Source organism: Callorhinchus milii, unplaced genomic scaffold, assembly GCF_018977255.1.
Source record: "Callorhinchus milii isolate IMCB2004 unplaced genomic scaffold, IMCB_Cmil_1.0 Scaffold10, whole genome shotgun sequence".
Taxonomy (NCBI): domain Eukaryota; kingdom Metazoa; phylum Chordata; class Chondrichthyes; order Chimaeriformes; family Callorhinchidae; genus Callorhinchus; species Callorhinchus milii.
The window spans coordinates 12,024,204-12,043,227 of record NW_024704751.1 but is presented as its reverse complement, the minus strand read 5'-3'; the positions used below and the strand labels follow the sequence as shown (position 1 = coordinate 12,043,227).

At 45.1% G+C, this 19,024-nt stretch overlaps 1 protein-coding gene and 1 long non-coding RNA gene across 2 annotated transcripts in view; one reads left to right on the top strand and one right to left on the bottom strand.

The window, feature by feature from the left end:
• Positions 1 to 844: 844 nt before the first annotated feature.
• On the bottom strand, positions 845 to 7,146 carry LOC103185632. The gene is made up of 3 exons (XR_488662.2): positions 7,068 to 7,146; positions 2,940 to 3,051; positions 845 to 937 (listed from the first exon to the last, which is right to left on the bottom strand). It is a non-coding gene; the product is annotated as an uncharacterized LOC103185632 (long non-coding RNA).
• Positions 3,640 to 19,024, top strand: part of LOC103185631 (chloride intracellular channel protein 4) — a 28,694-nt gene continuing 13,309 nt past the window's right edge. The window contains exons 1-2 of the mRNA XM_007904245.2: positions 3,640 to 4,189; positions 18,672 to 18,781. Of these exons, the coding sequence (XP_007902436.1) occupies positions 4,121 to 4,189; positions 18,672 to 18,781 (179 nt within the window). The 5' untranslated portion in view covers positions 3,640 to 4,120. The remainder of the gene's footprint in view (positions 4,190 to 18,671; positions 18,782 to 19,024) is intronic.

Genomic DNA, 19,024 nt, shown 5'->3' with positions numbered 1-19,024 from the left:
CAACGTCCCGGAGCGCTTCATGTTGCAAAAGCAAAGTCCACCTGTAATACGTCGGTCCCTGTGTGTCTTTAGTGCGTCAGGACAGCTACTTCTCACACCTCCAGTGCTGCGATATCGTTTTCGTGCTTCATTCTCGTGCCGCTCCTTAACATTCAAGCTACAAAATCCGTTCAGGGTTCCCCGCTTCCGGCTTCACAGACAACTTCTGCACATGATTCACTTGGGAAGCATCTGATTTCTCTTCAAATCCGCACGCAGGTTTTAAACGTGGCGGTATTTAATGTTCGTCCGGCTGTAAAGTGATTGAATGGGACCGAGGTGCAAACATGTATCGCAAATATAGGAAATTGCTGAAAAAGATCTGCAAAATATTCTGCGTCTGAAATGAATTATAATTCAGCCACTGAAGCTGATAATGTCTGCACATGCTTAGCATATATAAACTGCACAAATTCAATTGGCTGTTCTGTTGGCCCCCAATTCCCAATGGAGATGTGGATCTCTGGACCTGTTTGAACATCAAAACAGCACAGCATCCAATTTTGGGGGTTCTGTTATGTTTTTAAGGGAATCATGTAACGTCAGCCCAAACCATCTAATAATAGCTGGCAACGGCCTGTAACAGGAAACCTTATGTTGCGAAACAAACCCTACACAATAATTCCCTGCTCTCTCTTCCCTATTCCAGAATGCATTCAAAAGTTTCCTATATTTTTAAATCACAATGATTATCATACTGCAATCGTCAAAATCAAATGCTAAAGCTGTTTTATTCAAATCTCTTATCTCAATACAGGTTTCTATCCGCCCTGTATCGTAGACATGTTATGGTTTATCTCCCGCTCGCAACAATACAAATTCACTAATATATATATAACGCCTTTTCACGTCCTTTAAAGATTGTCCTTTAAGAGATGGGAATCGTCAGGAATGAGTTCTCCAGAGAGACATTAAGATTCACCGTGAATGAGTTTAAATTAATACCACAACAAGATATGCAGCTACCTTTTTTAAATAATAATAATAATAATAATCCCTGATTTAATACAGTGCCTTAACACGTCTTCGAGACGTCTCAGAATTCTTCACGGATTACACTGTAAAGTGAATTGACTAGACTTTGTGGTCTTATTTAGCAGCTAAATAATTGTTGTTAGTGTGATGTCTCATGGATAAGGATTGCTTCTGTTTTCAGACGTATCCACTGGGTTGCCAGGCAATGAGCCATGAAAAAAAAAAGGAATGTTTGGGATTCGCACAAGGAACGGATGCATTGTTCATCCCAGTGTTTATTACCCAGACAGACTGCAGTGCGGCTAGACAAGGTGAGATTGGTGCTTTAATAAGGTTTGTACTGAATCAAGAAGCTTTATCAGCATCTGCGAGGTTCAAAAGGAACATCTGTATCTCAAAGGAACATTTCTGCTTGTCACAAGAGATTACGTCCGAGCAAACAAAGAAAATCTTGAGTCACACATTAACGTTGGACCAACAAATATTTGGAGATGTGAACAGTTAAAGCCGTTTGCCTTTAATCGGGTTCTGTATTGGCTGGCTCCAGATCCGAGCCTCGAAACCCAGCAAACAAACTGCCTGCACCTCCGTGATCTGGACTGCCTGATCCACGGATAAAATGTCCCCACATTATCTGATTTTTTTTTATTATTTACATATGGCACCCAGACATTGCCAAGACTCCCACCTGGAGAGAGTGGTTTAGAGATGTCATATTGTAAGTGTCTAAATACTATTAGGTGACAGAATATTTTTTTCCCCCCCCCGTTTCACTCTTATTTTTCTCTCCTTCTTTCACCTGACACCATGCGCTTACCCAGTACTTTGTTTGACCAATTAACCATTTTTCGTGACGTGAGTGTTGATACACGAGCTATATTTGCCACAACGCTTCGCAAAATATACTGTAAAGTCGAGTGACTGTGTATTTGGTGGGGCAAACGTGACAGCCAATCGCTTTCCTATTTTGAGTTGTCAAATTCCACCATGTATATTTTAATACCGATGACAAATAAAGTGGATAACAAAGGGAAGTACGACTCACTGTTTAATCATCACAGCCCTAGACTTTACCCCAGATTCAATTAGTGTTTTGCTTGTTCTACAGAAACCAGTCATTTGATTTTCAGCTTCTCCATTCGGGTTTAATGTGTACAGATTTGTACAATACGGTGCTGAGACATGAAGAGTCCACCAGGATCCACGTTCAACTATTACTGGCTCGAGGGTGAACGACTAGCTCACATCGTGTGCTTTAAATGTTTGAATCTGAAGAAGTTCTGAGATTCCAGGCCATACTCCAGTTACATATTCGGTGTCCTGCCTCGTTTGAGTGGGTTTCGGCGTTCTCCGCTGGACTGATAAGAGTGCTGTGTTGTGGTGAAACCCTGCCGCTTGCAATGGGGAAGGGTACAGGGGGAATGAAGAGTCTACGCCCACAAAATATACCGTCACCTCACTTTACAGTGTATCCCGTGAAGCGCTTTGAGCCGTCTCGAAGACGTGATAAGGCTCTATACCAAATGCAAGGATTATTATTATTATATTCTCCCGCTTCCCCAATGGACTACCCTATGCCGCTGAGATGTAAAAATTGTGAGGGTCCCACATTCAATTTCTGGTTTGAGTTTTGAGGGTTTATTTTATACGGTGGGGCCCTTGATTTCCTCTTCAATTCCATTCCAAGAAAACATTAAGCGCCAGTCGCCTGAAATCTGACCTGGTGTTTAGTGTGACTTGCTTTGCATCAAATTTGCCTGCCATAAGGTCAAAGATTTGTTTACTTCTAGTCATTAAAGCCATTTAATATATTTTATTACATGTTTCATTTTCCTTAGATGCAAGTGACTGTCTATCTGCATCAAATTCGCAGATAAGGAGTGTGGAACTCACTATTATTGGTTTGAGCAAATGTATATGATTACCTCTCCAGTTACCAGCAAAATAGAGTTACACCCATAGATGGGATAATTCAGCCTCAATCTTCAACTCACTCCCAGTAATTTTCATTTGTATCGTTTTGTCACCTGAATTTTTCTTGAAAAAGAAAGAAAAACAGTTTAAAGTTGGTTGTTTTGATGTGTTGAAGCTTCCCCGTAGCTTTGGGCAGATGTCGATTGTGCAAAAACAACACGGATGTGACGATATAAACAGCAAGCAGTGACTTTCATGTATGGGGGGGGGGGGACATTTGGCCACTCAATCCACAACGGTTTGTGGGACACTGCTGTGGTAATTGGCTGCTGCGTTTCGTCCACCAAATACACACTTTACAGTGTATCCTGTGAAGCGCTTTGAGACATCTCAAAGACGTGATCAGGCACTGTATCAAATGCAAGGATTATTATTATATAGATATACCTCTATATAAACACCGGAATAATAATGATATGTTCCAGCAGCCCCCACCTCATCATTCTCCCCGCTGTTTAATCAGTCAGGTTAACCCGGGATTTCTAAAACACGGGGATTGTTCAGATTTGCCCATTTTTGTGGTCTTGGGGCTGTGTCTCATTTGTTGATTGTTCGTGATTTATTCTTGAAGCTCTCCCACACACTTTCCCTTCCCCTCCCTCTCTCAGCATTGCATGACATCATTAGCTTTAAATAGTCCAGCTGCTTTATTCTCTCTCTCTCTCTCTCTCTCAGGCTGAGTTGGTGTGTTCTGCACAATGACCATGTAGAGTGAGTGAGTGAGTCAGAGAGAGCAGAGGAAACTGTAAAGCTTTCCAGACAGACACCACCCAACCCAAATGAACCAGAGGCTGAAATAAGACTCCTTTGAGACAAGGATTTGGAGGAGCATCATCTACAAGGAGAGAGAGAGAGACAGTGAAAGCCTGAACCACACTGTTAGGACTTGGAACAGACCAGAGAGAGAGAGAGAGAGAGACACACACCCATACAAAGGGGGGATTTTCTTCTCTGCTCAAGACTGGATTGTTAGCAGCTGGTGTGAGTGTGTGAGTGTGAGTAAGTGAGTGTGTGAGTGTGAGAGAGAGAGGGAGAGAGCTGAGACACAGAGAGGAAGAAAAAAGCCACAGAGAGAGAGGAGGGCATCAGTGGACTGTTTCACAAGAGATCTTGGAAGTTCCTTTGATTGAATATGGCTCATTCAACCCCACAGAACGGAGTGGAAGGACACAAGGACCCATTGATAGAGTTATTTGTGAAGGTAAGAGAGGCACTGAGGCTTGGGCTGGAGCACAGGCAGCAAAACTGGAGCTGTGTCTGTCTGAAGCTTTGCCCTTAATGCATTCGTTTGCTTTTTCTCTCCTTGCCTTTCCCCCCCTCCTTTACAACCACTGTTATTTCACCAGAATCCAAGCTATTCTGTAAAGGGAGGGAGGGAGGGAGGGAGGGAGAGAGGACTTCTGCCTTCAAACGAATCGAGATAATTGCAGATCCCAATAAAGCCAAAATTGCTTCCTGTAACCATGATTATATTATGATGACTTAATTATACTTTGATTAGTTTTTTTTTGGGGGGAGGGGATTTTTTTTGTTATTATTTTACCTTTATTAGTTTGCTGCAGTCAGTCAGTGAGTGACTGTCTGGCTGATGGGTATTGGCAGCTAAACACATGAAAAGCGATGTGCCTGTGCTGTACAATACAGAAAGGTTTACTGATAGATGGATGTGTGGGTGGGGGGGAGTGAAATGACTGTCACTCTGGTTAGAGTGGACAGAAAAAAATGCTCCCTATTGCTCTGTGTGTAAAAGGGGGTTTTACTGTGGCGTTAATGAAGAATAAAGCACTATGTCAGGGGGAACTGGGAAGTGAAGTGGCTCTTTTTTTTGTAGAGACTGAGCGAATTGCAAGCAGCAATCCATTCGCTCTCCACGTTATAATAATAATATTCCCGGCATTTGACACAGCGCCTTATCACGTCTTCGAGACGTCTCAAAGCGCTTCACAGGATACGCTGTAAAGTGATTTGACTGGAACCAATTCGGACTTAGTTAATTGCTACACCCAGAAACTCTGGAACTCTCTCCCTCAATCCCTCCGCCTCTCCCCCTCCTCACTTTCAAATCTCGCCTGAAGACCTACCTTTTTTTGATCGTGCTTACAGTCACCACCCCCCTCCCCTCTCTCCCCCCCCCCCCGGCTCCCAGGCCAGACCCCGCCACTGTCAAGCGCACTGGGACCCTTTCCCGTGCGAAAGGCGCGCTATAAATCCAAGTCGTTGTTGTCGGTGGGTGGGTTCAAACGAAGCAGCTTTGTGGGTTAGTCGGCACTCGGCGCAAGCCAACAACGCACCAGATTCCCTTTAGCCTCTGGCCATCAAAACACCAGGTTTTCTCGATTCCACTTTAATGTGGTTTGGGGTGTGGTGTTATCCAAGTTAGTTGCAGATTAACAGGAGAGTTTAAACTGTAACCTCAAACTAGCTCCAGTCACAGTATTTGGTTATGCGCATTGTTTAAACCTCCTACTTCCCACCCTTACCTCCCTCTCCCCCCCCCCCCCCCCCCACCTGCCTATCCCCATCTCCCCTCTCACCCACCCGGCTCGGAGTCAGGCTCTGCCAACTGTTAAGCACTCCGACACGCTGCCCTGTGTGGAGGGTGCTGTATAAGTGTGAGTTGTTGTTGTTGTTCTCTCGGTCACGCACTCCTTTTAGGTCTTGTGTACAAAAGTCTTTTGAATTTCGCCCACAAAATACTCAGTCGCTCCACTTTACAGTATAGTCTGGTGAGACGTCTCAACGACTTAATAAGGTGCTATATCAAATGCCAGGATTATTATTAAGGTTTTTTCCCCTCTCCTGGGAAACAGACAAGTCTGGTTTAAAGATCTTAACCAAAGTTAGAATGATAATATAATTCCTGATTCCTAAATGGCGAGCTTTATCCTGTGTTAAATGTCCTCTCTCACATAGCTCCGTGACTATCACCCTCGCCCAGCTTCACTGGGTCTCCCCCACCAGGAGGATACAGTTCAAAATCCTCGCCTTCAAAACTCTCCACGGCTCCTTGCTCCTTCCTGTTCCTGCTCCACATCTCCCATCCGGTCCAGCCCACCATCGGTGGTCAGGCCTTCAGCCTCTCTACCCCCCCCCACCCCAGCCTTTGGAACCCAATCCCACAGTCTCTTCGCCTCACCCCTTCCCTCGCCACCCTCAAGGCCCATCTCAAGACCTTCCTCTTCGACCGCGCCTTCAGAAATCCTCCTACTCCCTGCCCTCCACCCCTCCTGATCCCAACCCCCAGCTCGGGTCCAAATCCCTGACTGCCCAGTGCTTCCTGACATGAAGGGTGCTATATAAATGCAAGTCGTTGCCAAATAGTTGTTGTGGTGACATCCATTTCTCTTCCCCCTCATCCTCTGGGGTCGGGGCAGAGGGAGAGAGGGGCGGAGAGAGGGGGGTGGGTGGGCGATACGGGTCTTGCTGTCACCTTATCAAATGAACTTCATTCCGACATTACAGTGGGCTGTGGTTGCATAGTTATGTGATGTGAGCAGTGAATGAGTCTGAGTCAATTTATGACCTTATCAGCACAAGCCCAATTCAGAAAAAAGGAGACTGACCTCAAAAGTATTATAAAGGATTAGTCACCGGGGTTTCAAATGTTTCCTCTTCATTGTTCATCTTGGGATCTTTGCCATCCTGAGGAATCTCATCCCTACCCTTTCTCCTTCCTGTCTGACACGTGTGGAAACCCAGTACTGTGTATGACGGTATATGATCTGGCTTGACCGGGCGGCTGTTGAGGGCTGATGTGTGCGCTGGCCAGGCAGAAAAATGAATAATGACCACTTGAGTGTCTTCCTCTGTTTACCCAGCAGTAAGTAGGACCCGGGTTATTAGACGATTGGTAGATCGCTTTTCCGGGGGTAATAATTCCTTCCAAAAAAAAATAGTGCTAACTTGGTCACTTCAATCCATCCACTGCTGTGCGCCATTGGCTGCCACGTTTCGCCCACAAAAATATGGTTTAAATTTATTTTGATTTTCAAGAGTTTATTAGCCCCGGAAAAGCCATCCGCCAATCTTCCAAGAGACACTAGATAGGGACGTGTGTGTGCTGTGCGTGTGTACCTTACCTTCCATTGGTGACTTGACCTGTGCACCACCATCCTGCATTGTTTTCAGATTATGTGCTCGCACTCTCTCTCCCTCTCTCTCTCTCTCTCTCTCTCTCACATGCTGTGTGCTGGAATCCAGTCCTGTTCTGATATATGTTGTTAACTGCCAGCAGTTGACCTCATTCAAGGCAGGAATGTGTCCCAGGGAGGCCTGGAGACGGCTGAGGGTTTTACTAGGGCTCCTCCACTGGATCCTTGAATGATTTTTTTTACACACACACACACACACACACACACATCCGAGTAACGGCTATCGTCAAACCAAGGACTGTTTTCTCGTGTGTAAAGCCGGTGGAAGGAAGGGTTTTACCGTGGAAGGTATGAAGAGTAACTAATGGTGGAGCTGGTGAAGTGGGCACCGATCTGATTGTCTTCTATTTGATTGTTCCTGGACTTCAAAGTCAGCTGCTCTAATGCTGCCCTGGTGATTTACTGCTGACCTATTAATGAATATTCATCTTAAGGCTCCAGCTCTTTCCTGATCGAGTCAATGCTGCCTCCAGCCAAGTCTGAAATAGTTAGGAGACCGATTCACCAGTTTCAACCCCTCTAAATTGATTTCCTGGCTCCCAACCAACAAGCTATCAATTGGCTGCCGCGTTTCACCCAAAAACATGCAGTCAATTCACTTTACGGTCGTTTCTCCGAAGCGTTTTGAGACGTCTCAGAGACGTAATAAGGCGGAATATCAAATGCAAGGATTATTATTATTACTTAGATGTTATGGGCGTTGCTCCAAATATTACACCCTGGCTAGATATTTACATATTATGTAGTTGTATAATAATACTGATAATCCTTGCATTTGATACAGCGCCTAATCAGGTCTTCGCGACATCGCAAAACGCTTCACAGAATAAGACCATAAAGTGCGTTGACTGTAGCGTTAACTGCAGCAAGTGACAAAAAACAGACTCCCATCAAATATATCATGGCTCGACAGAATGGAACCCGTTAACTCCTTCTAAGGAGATTATGTATCTGTGTTTCTGTGCCAGGCAGCTTGAAGAGACTTCCTCTCTCAGTGCGTTGGGGTGGGGAGGGGGAAAGCAAGTCAACGTGTAAGCTGGTGACCAGTAACTGAGGAAGACAGCAGGAAGATGGCGTGGGATCTGATGTGATTAAGTTACATAAACTCCAATCAGACCAACAACCTCATATGAACCTCAAATGTGCAGATCTGCTCTCTTAACTGTTAGACAGAGTTATTTTTCTAGTACGGTGGTTCCAGCAGCTCCACGTTCCCCGGCCGGCCACCCACCATCGGAGGTCTGGCTTTCATCCTTTCTGCCCCCACCCTTTGGAACTCCATCCCACAGTCCCTCCACCTCGCTCCCTCCCTCCCTCCCTCCCTTTCTCCTTTGAGACGTCTCAAAGCTCGTCACAGAATATACTGCAAAGTGAATTGACTGTGTATTTTGCGGGCGAAACGCGGCAGCCGATTGCACGCAGCAGCGTCCCCACATTGGATTGAGCGACCAAATTATTTGCATAGATATATATTCTTTTAAGAGATTATTACCCTCAAGAATGTAACCTGCCAATCGATTAACAACCGGGTTACTGCTAGGGAAACGGGTATTTCGCCCACAAAATATACAGTCAATTCACTTTACAGTATACTCTGTGAAGCGCTTTGAGACATCTCGAAGATGTGATAAGGCGCTGTATCAAAGGCAAGGATTATTATTATTATTATTATTATTATACCCTGGTTTGCGAACCAGTGCAGGCTCGGCTATGATTAAGCTGCCGGACTTTGACCACTTTGGCATTGTGGGGACACTCTGTTCTTTTCTCCCACAAAGACTGGCACCGCATTCAAAGGGAAACTCGATGACTTTCAAGAAAATCTTGCCAACGCTTTGCAGAAAGCTCAGAAGTTGGCATGAAGGCTGGTCACTATGAGGGAGTGAGGTGGAGGAAGCAGCAAAGCCTTTGAAAAGGAAATTGCTGGAACCTTTCAACCAGCAGTCACATTTTGAACGTGTCACGTGTGATAGTAAATACATGTAACAATAATAATAATTCTTGCATTTGAGAGAGGGCCTTATCACGTTGTCGAGACGTCTCAAAGTGCTTCACAGGATACACTGTGAAGTGAATTGATTATATTTTGTGAAAGAAACACGACAGCCAATTGTGCATATTACATATATTAAGTAAGACAATTATATATATTACGTAAGTATAATTTGTGTTTGTATATATATATTCACTACGTACAAAGTACAGTCACTACACTTTACAATGAATCTTGTGATGCACTTTCGACGTCCTCCTGACACGAAGGCACTAAATCAATGTCAGCAATCAGCATATTCCTTCAAAAAAAAATTTTTGTGTGGGGGGGTGGTGGTGTGGTGTGGGGGGAGGAGGAGGAGAACTGGTGGAGTGCAATCAGCAGAGCATTTTAATTCAACGTGACCCCAGTTTTACAAAACCACTGATTTTTTTTTCAGACGATTCTTTTTATTTGTTTTGTACTTGGTCCTTTTTCCATCTGCGCTGTGCTGGGATTGAAGCCATGGAGTTACTGGTCAAACCTCGTTGCCAAAGAATGTTTTATAATGTGTGTGCCACCCAGTCCCTTGTGAAGTGGGTTTGTGTGCGTGCGTGCGTGTGTGTGTTTGTGCGCACGTGTGTGTGTGTTGTTTGTGTGTGTGCGTTTATTGGAAAAAAAGACTTGGAATTCCGATTTCAATTGAGCGCTTTATTTAGTCGTTATCCTGAGACAATAAAAATAATCCTGGCATTTGACACAGCGCCTTATCGCGTCGTCGAGGCGTCTCGAAGCGCTTCACAGAATACACCCGTAAAGTGTAGCGACTGTATATTTTTGCGGGCGAAACACGGCAGCCAATTGCGCCCGGCGACGTCCCCACAAACCGTCATGGATTGAGCGACTTTTCTTGGAGGGATCATTACCTCCCAAGAAATTATCACCGCTGCTGTGCAGACGGTCTGCGGTGAAGGTGCCTTCTTGTGGGGGTGAGAGGGCTGTAAAATCGTGGGAACGGTTTCTGCCCTTTGTACAAAGAAATCGCACGCATTTCGCTCACCCCCAATATCTTGTAACCTCCGCGCTGTGAGGCTTGGATCGTTTGCTGACACCCCCGTCGCCCCCCCCCCCCAGCCCCGACGCAGCAGATTAATGTACGGTAACGTCTTATCAAACGTCGGTTCTGTCTGACGAGGTGCGGGGTGTTAATCGCACGGCACTCAAACTCTTAAACCCAGACGGTGTTAGTATTCCCGGGATGTGTGGCGTGACTCTCTGGTCTCCCTTGGCAACTGAAATATTGCGGGATAATGGAAGGCGGCTGAACGAGAGTTCCCAGACTGATTAAAAGGTTGTCGCTGAATTGCTCTGCAGACGTGGAACCTTTCGCATGACTTGCTCCAGCACAAAATGTACTCGCGGTTTTTTTTTGGGGTGGGGGGGGGCGTTTTTTTGCGGAAGAAATCGTTTCTCGATCTGAAGACAAAAGCCCACGTGTGGCAGCCTGGGACCCAAGCTTCGCGCTCTGTCTGCTTCCTGCTCAATCCGATCCCAGACGAGGTCAGTTGTTGCCAGGAATTCAGCCTCTCAGACGCACGCATTCAGTCAAGAAGTTAACCAGCACTTGTAGACTTGGGCCTTGCACTGGACCAATAATAATAATAACAACAGCAATAATAATCCTTGCATTCGACACAGCGCTTCATCACGTCTTCGAGACGTCTCAAAGCGCTTCACAGAATATACCGTAAAGTGAATTGACCGTGTATTTTGTGGGCGGAACACGGCAGCTGATTGCGCACAGCAGCGTTCCCCACGAACAGCCGTGGATTGAGTGACTAAATTATTCTATCTTTTATTTAAAGAGATTATTATCCCCAGAAAACCGATCCGCCAATGGATGAACAGCCGGGTTCCTACTCACTGTGGAGTCCTGTAGCTCAGTGGTTAGTGCACTCGACTCGCAAGCGAGAGACTTGGGTTCGATTCCCGGCCGGGCAAAATCTTGGGCAAGTTTCCTTACTCCACACGCCTGATAATAATCCCTCAAGAAAAAAACAAAAGAATAATAAGTTGGTCACCCAGTCCACAACTGTTTGTGGGGACGTCCCTGTGCGCCATTGGCTGCCGCGTTTCACCCACAAATATACAGTCACTTCACTTTACAGTCAATTCTGTGAAGCGCTTTGAGACGTCTCGAAGACGTGATGAGCCGCTGTATCAAAAGCAAGGATTATTATGTTATATTATTACTGCTAGGTGAAGAGAGGCGTGTGTGGAGTAAGGAAACTTCCCCAAGGTTTCGCTCTGCGGGGAATCGTACCCGGGGTCCTCTCGTTTGCGAGGCAGGTGCTGTAACCCCTAAGCTACAGGGCTCCACTATGGACAAGACTGTCACTTGGTTAGCGCTGGTCTAATATGGCCATAACTGTAGCCAGTGTTGCACTAGTTTGGGCGCCAGTGTTGCACATTTTGTCTCATTTTGTGGCTGAGGGGCTGTCGAGCTGAAATCCTTATCAGGAAATTCCATTGCAAATATTTTATTGGGCTTCTCTGGTTCTCCTCACAGCAGTTTGGAGTTTGGGAATTCTGGCCTGTACTGTGTGTGGTGTGTGGTGGGTGTTAGGCCAGACCTGCGGTTTGGGTTTGGGTTTCCTGATTTCTGATCGTTTTTAAAAAGTTGTCGGTGTGCACTGGTGATCTCGTGAGCATAAACCAACTCGGTGTAAATAATGTTGAGGTGAACAGTTTACTTTCTCTCCCCCCACTCCCACCCCAAAAGAATCATGATAATAATCCTTGCATTTGACACAGCGCCTTATCCCATCGTGTTGACGTTTCAAAGCACCTCATAGGATACACTGTAAAGTGGAGCAACTGTATATTTTGTGGGCGAAACGCAGCAGAAAATTGCGCACAGCAGCGTCCCCACGAACAGTCGTGGATTGAGTGACCAAATTATTCTTTTTCCTTAACATTGTAGGCGCTGCATCAAATTGAAGGAATAATGTTGCACGCCCGTATTTGAATGCGTAGGAATCTTCTGCCTCGACTGGGAGAGAAATATTATTAATTCTACAGCAGCTACCGATGAGCCTGAAAGGCTACAAACCCACTCGCAGAGAGGCAGAGAGTTATAATCCCGAGTGGTCTTGTAACGGAATTTGTAAATTTCCGCTGTATATATTTCCTACCAAGTCTGGTTTTGTGAGGAATGAAAAGAGTTCAGTGAAGAGAGACAGGATCTGCACTAGTCTAAATGGACCTGGTCGGTTCCAAAGTCTTGCGCTACACCTCTCTCTCTCTCTCCTTCTCAATGAGCCAGTCATGGAACATAGGAACACCCACCCCACCCTGACCCACCACATGCCTTGTGCTATATTTAACCACTTTAAAAATAGCTCTGAGCAGAAAACAATCTTTCCTCTGTGATGGTACATGATTTTCCTCGTCCCCGTGAGCACCAGCTTCCAATTTTTTTTAGGTTCACAAGGAGAGACTGTTATAGTCAGTCAATAAGGAGCTTTCTATGTGATGACTGCAGATGAATGCATACCTGACCTAAATAGAGTAACTAACTAACCAGAACCTAAAATGCCAAGGAATTAGATCACTTCCCGTTCAGTTAGACATTGGCTTCCAATGGGTTCAAACTTTGTTGAAATGAGAATCAATCTTCCCATTTACTCCTGTTCCATCACGAAGGATTATCGATTCAACCAAAAAAAGCCTAAGTTCAATAATTAGTATTTATTCCAGTTGCCCATCTGGTTCCGCTCAGTCCGTTGCCTGCTTACTTGACAGCAATGATGGGCATGTTGGTTTGGAGAAACTTGGGTTCTTTCGTCAATAGATTGTATGTGCGATTTCACACTGGCATTGGCTCTTAAATCAGCAACTTAATATCTGGGGAAACTTTGTTGTACAACCTTATGCCGGGTGTGTGTTTTTGTGTGTGTGCGTGTGTGCGTGGCATGGATGTTGTGTGCGTTTCAATATAGCATTTCCTCAACCGCAGCTCATTCTTGTGTCTGTGATAGAAACGGAACTCTGGCAGTTTTCTGGAATTAATTGCAAGTTAACCCCAAAGTGGGAGTTGCGTTGGTCGTGAGTTTTGGAACAGTTTCTACAATCTAGGCTGTCATTCTCAGTAGTTACATTTCTGTGGTCTGGCATCTCTTCACCAATGTAACCCATTCTGCCAAATATCCCTCTGATCAACCTGGTATTTGCACTATTTCAATATCGTGTGTTTAGAATATTGTGGCCTAACCCGAGGCGTCTAAACAAATGACAGTTTCTCGCTTTGCATAAGTGATCTATCTAGTGGGAGCAACAGCAAATGAGCAAGACTGCAAAACTGTTTGAACTTCTGCCCTGGGGAGTAATTAAATATTAATTGGAACCAGTTATACAATAGCATTAGGAAAGAGCTGGTTATCTACTTGTCCTTTCATCCACAAAATGGGACTGAGACTGTGAAATCACTATAATATGGAGAATTAATGTTTTGCTTTACACCGAAGGTTAGTAAGACACAGATCAGCCTACCCACCAAAGTTGGTTGATGCAGAATTCATAATGGCTTTTTAATAAATGATTTAGACCAGTCTTTGGAAAATAATACAAAAGGATAGAGGGAGGGAGGGCAGAGAAACGAGACTAAAGACTAAACTGATATCACTTATATGCACGATTGGTTAAATGGCATTTTGTGCTGTAAAGTTTGGTCGTAAATGATACGCAGAGGATTGTCGGTTGGAGTTGGAGTGTACGCTGACTAACTTCACATTTGATAAGTGGATCTTCTTTTGGGTAAGGAATCTGCTTCTCTTCACTACCCCCAGAATGCCCGGCTCATATCAAGTATTCCCAGTATTGGGGAATGTAATGTACTTTTTGTTATGCACTAACATAACAATAATATTCCTTGCATTTGATATAGCGCTTATCGTGTGGATTGAGATGTCTCAAAGCGTCCAGTCACATTCGTGGAACAGACTGGAAAGTGAATTGATTGTATATTTTGTGGGCGAAATGCATATATATACTGTATATTAAACAAAGTGGTGCAATTGGAGATTTTTAATCTGCGATTGGCTGCCATGTTTCACCCACAAAATACAGTCAATTCACTTTACAGTATATGCTTTGAAGCACTTTGTGACATCTCAAAGCTGTACCAAATTAAAGGATTATTTATATTGTTGTTAATATTTTTTTGAAATCCGGTTACGTCAGATGGAAAAAGGGAATCGTGAAAGTGCAGTGATAGTATTCCAGTGATCAGTCAGTTAGTTGTCTATTCGACCTCGATTGGCTTTAGCTTGCGGTTTCCACCACACATAAAAGCTCCCAGGTTAATGGTGTCTGTTTGTTCAAGTGTGATTAACAAGAGAAGAAATTCAGGATTAAAATAATCAAGCGTGGATGAGATCATGAATAGTCTGGGAGTTTGCATTATGCGGGAAAGCTAGCACCCCACCATAATCTGACTTCATGTGGGCTTATTGATTCATCTGTCTGCTTCTAGACTAAGGGATACTAAATTGATTAATACATTTTATTTCTACGGATTAACTCCTTAAACCTAACGGTTTAGGATTTTGTAGTAATTTGTAGGGGTTTCATGCAATTAGTTACAGTAATTGTAATTCTCTTCCATCTTAGGTTTTTAAAACTTTTTAAAAAAAAGAATTAATTAAAAGATGTGGTTAGAACGACATCGAGTGCAATAGCACAGAAACCAACCGTACAACCCAATTAATCTGTGCTGGTGTTTACACTCCGTATAATCGTCCAGCCCTCCTAATAAGGGCAAAACCTTAGGCAAGTTTCCTTACTCCACACGCCTCTGTTTATCAAGCAGCAAGTAGGAACCCAGTTTTCGTCGATTGGGGGATCAGATCGCTTTCCGGGGGTAATAATCTCTCGCCCCCCCAAAAAAAATTCACTCAATCAACAACAACAACAACAAGATTGCATTTATAGAGCGCCTTTCACGTCGGGAGGATGTCCCAAGGCCCTGGACAGTTGGGTCGGGACCAGAGCAGTGGGGAAATGGTCAGGGTGAGGGGAGGGAAGGGAGGGAGTGAGGAAGGGGGAAATGGTCAGGATGAGGGGGGGGAAGGGAGGGAGTGAGGAAGGGGGAAATGGTCAGGGTGAGGGGGGGGAAGGGATGGAGTGAGGAAGGGGGAAATGGTCAGGGTGAGGGGGGGGAAGGGAGGGAGTGAGGAAGGGGGAAATGGTCAGGGTGAGAGGGGGGAAGGGAGGGAGCGAGGAGGGGTAGAGAGTGGAGAGGGGAGCTGAAGGCACGTTTGAAGAATCCACGACTATTTGCGGACTAATTGGCTGTTGCATTTGTTTATTTAAAAAAGTCATCACACTTTACAGTAAATCACGTGAAACTCTGTGAGGCATTCTCCTAATGTGAAACTAGTGATATATGTATTTTTTTAAACAAATAGAGTATTTTGCTGGTTACGAGCGCTGGTAATGAGTACTTAAATTCTTGATTTCACTGATTCCCAGCTGCCGGGACAATCCCACTAGAAAAATCCCCTGATGTGGTTTCACTATCCATTTTGTGACATTTTAGGACATTTTATTTGATTGCATTTTAAACCTGAATGCACATTTCACTTTCAGTTTTGTAAGTAAAGGCACAGGGTTAGTGGGCAATAGGGGTGAGGGGGGTTCTGCCAACTAAACAAGAAATAGTTTGCCCATTACTCAGGATCACTGTGCCCTTTTTTTTTAACACTGAACAGATCTGGAAGCTCTCTCTTGACAGCGTAGGCAATTCTCGTCGACTAGTGTTTTGAGGGTTAACAGGATATGCTGGGAAGGAGTCTTTGAGAACCTTTGGAGAAAACAGAAGATTAATTAATAAGCCTTGGCTTCTGCGTACAATACAGTGTTTCCCTTCAGTTGTGGAAGAGGTGTGTGGCTTTTTTTTTTGCCTGTAGCTCCAGAAAACACTGGGAACCATTATAAACCCGGGAACATAACCCGAATGGACGGAGCCATTCTTGAATTCGCCCTCTGTGCTGCTATTCCTGAGCTGAACCAAGTTTTGCCTCTTGTGTCCCAAGCTGTTTGTGTTGAGCTGGTGCCACATGCCTGCTCAGTGAGGCTGCGTCTGAAATGGGAGGGCGGGAGGGAGGGAGGGAGGGAAGGAGCCCCTGTGACTTCCTATTGCACACAGTCCCGAGGGGAGCAGAGAAAGGACTGTGCAGTTAGACTCGAGTCTCATTATGTACAGCAGCAAATCTGTACCTCAGGCTTGGAAGCGATCATTCGTATTTCTTTCTCTCGGGACCTGCACCCACCTCGGTCAGGGCCTCCTGTTCGTCCCTCGGCCCCTTCCTCCGCTCCACCATCGGCGGCCGCACTTTCAGCCACTGCGCCCCGAAGCTTTGGAACTCTCTCTCTCCCAAATCCCTCCGCCTCGCACCTTCCTTCCCCTCTTTTGGATCATGAAGAAAGACCTTCCTCTTCCACTGTGCCTATGGTCACCTCCTTCCTCCCTCCCTCTCCCCCTATAAGCACTACAGGATGTTACCCCATGTGAGGGGAGCTATATACCTGCAAGTTGTTGTTGTAAGCCTTTGCCCCGATACTGAAATAATGATCTTAGCATCCCATAGCCTCCAGGGATAGACGCTGACAAGACTTCAGCCATTTTCCCTGCAGATGTTTTGGTGCTTCAGGATATTTTGAATGAAAAGAACCTTTGTGGTTGTCAAATTTCCTGTAGGTTTACGAAGCTCTGGGTTTCTGGGTTGGATTATATAAACACAGGATAATCCAACCTCAAAATCCAATTGTTTAGGTTTATTCGAATCTAAAATTGAGAATCCCTGGCAGCAAGGCTGGGCTGTGAGGGAGCTCATCATCATAATAATAATAATAATAATAATAATAATAATCCTTGAAATTGATATAGTGCTTTCCACGTCTTCTCGACGTCTCAAAGCGCTTCACAGAATATACTGTAAAGTGAATTGACCGTATATTTGTGGGCGGAACGCGGCAGCCAATTGCGCACAGCAGCGTCCCCACAAACAGCCGTGGGTTGAAGTGACCAAATTATTATTATTATTTTTCGAAGGGATTATTAGCCCCCGGAAAAGTGACCAGCCAATCGACTAACAAGCGGGTTCCTACTGACTTCTGGCTAAACAGAGATGATGTTCGTGTCTAAAAAGTTCCAGATCAGGCAGGCAGTGTCACAGTTGGGATTGTTAAGGTGTGCGCGCGTACGTGTGTGTGCGCGCGTACGTGTGTGTGCGCCCGTACGTGTGTGTGCGCGCGTACGTGTGTGTGCGCCCGTACGTGTGTGTGCGCGCGTGCGTGTAGGCTTCCAGCTCAAGTATTTTCAAGAAACCAGGAGCAACACTCCCAACTCCAGGGAATCCACTCTCTCATCTGCGTATGTGATGGTTCAGGGTCAGTGGTTCCTGCAGAGATGGAAGGTTCATGAATCCGAGCAGTCAGACCCACCGGATCGAGCAGCCAGATGGGTTCTTGTTTATATTATATTGAGAAAGGAGGGAGGGGAGGGAGGGAGGGGCGGCTGAGCTGTTTTCGGAGGCTGGTCAGACTGTGACTTTAAACTTCTGAGTTGGGAACAATGACACGTGAGAATGTTTTTAATGGTGGGATGAATCAGACGGGAACGCCTGGTTTAGTAGTGAGCATTTTCTGTATCATTTTATATGTAATGATATAATAATAATCCTCGATTTGACACAGGGCCATATCACGTCTTCGAGACGTCTCAAAGCGCTTCACGGGACACGCTGTAAAGTCAATCGACTGTATATTTTGTGGGCGAAACAACTCGGCAGCCAATTGCGCACAGCAGTGTCCCCACAACCAGCCGTGGATTGAAGTGACCAAATTATTATTATTATTGTTTTTTGGAAGGGATTATTTTATGTTTGTAACCATCGCACAATGTTTTTATATACATATATGCTCACCTCTGTTTGTTTCCTCATCGCAGAATAATCACACCTCTTTAACGTTAATTTAGTGTTGTGCGCGCCCTGGAGATGTGGGTCTTTCAGGCACATGTGGGGTATCTGGTGAAAGCTTTAATCCTACTCGGAATCAGTTTCAATCCTATTCAAACCGATTCCAAGTAGCCCTGAATCCTAAATTTCGACTGAGTTTGCAGCGTTAATAAAAGAGGAACAGTTAAACCGGAAAAGAGAGAAAGAAAGCCCAACAAACTTCATTCATATCGTGTCCCCGTTGCTTATCCGATTCATTTCCCTTCCGCAAGTCTCGCTCCGCTGTTGGCCGTTTACTGATGGAACATCGAACAAATCGGATCGATTTCTGTTAGGAAATACTATCTCGGGATACAGTACAGTATATAGTTTGGGACAGGACGTGTTCTAAGTGACTGCCAGGATGGTGGAAGGCGAACTGGATGGGCCTCGGTCTTCTTCTTATGAGCCAATTCTTATGAGCTGTCAGGACGGAGCAGTTGTACTGAACCGTTGATTTATTTTTTTCTCTCTCTCCCTTTCTATCCTATTTACCTTCAGGCCGGGAGTGATGGAGAAAGCATTGGTAACTGCCCTTTCTCTCAGCGCCTCTTCATGATCCTGTGGCTGAAAGGAGTGGTGTTTAACGTCACGACAGTCGACCTGAAGAGGTAAGATCGCGAGACCGTGTCCCAAACACCAGTCAACCACCTCGCAGAGAAACACGAGAGAGAGAGAGAGGGAGATCCCTCTCCCACAAGCTCCGATCGATCGCGGGCGAAACTCGTATCAATTGAAATTATTTCAAAGTATTGTAGCCGAGTTTATCCAGCGTTTCGCCCACAAAATACGCCGTCGATTCACTTTACAGGATATCCCGTGAAGGGCTTTGAGACGTCTCGATGACGTGATCA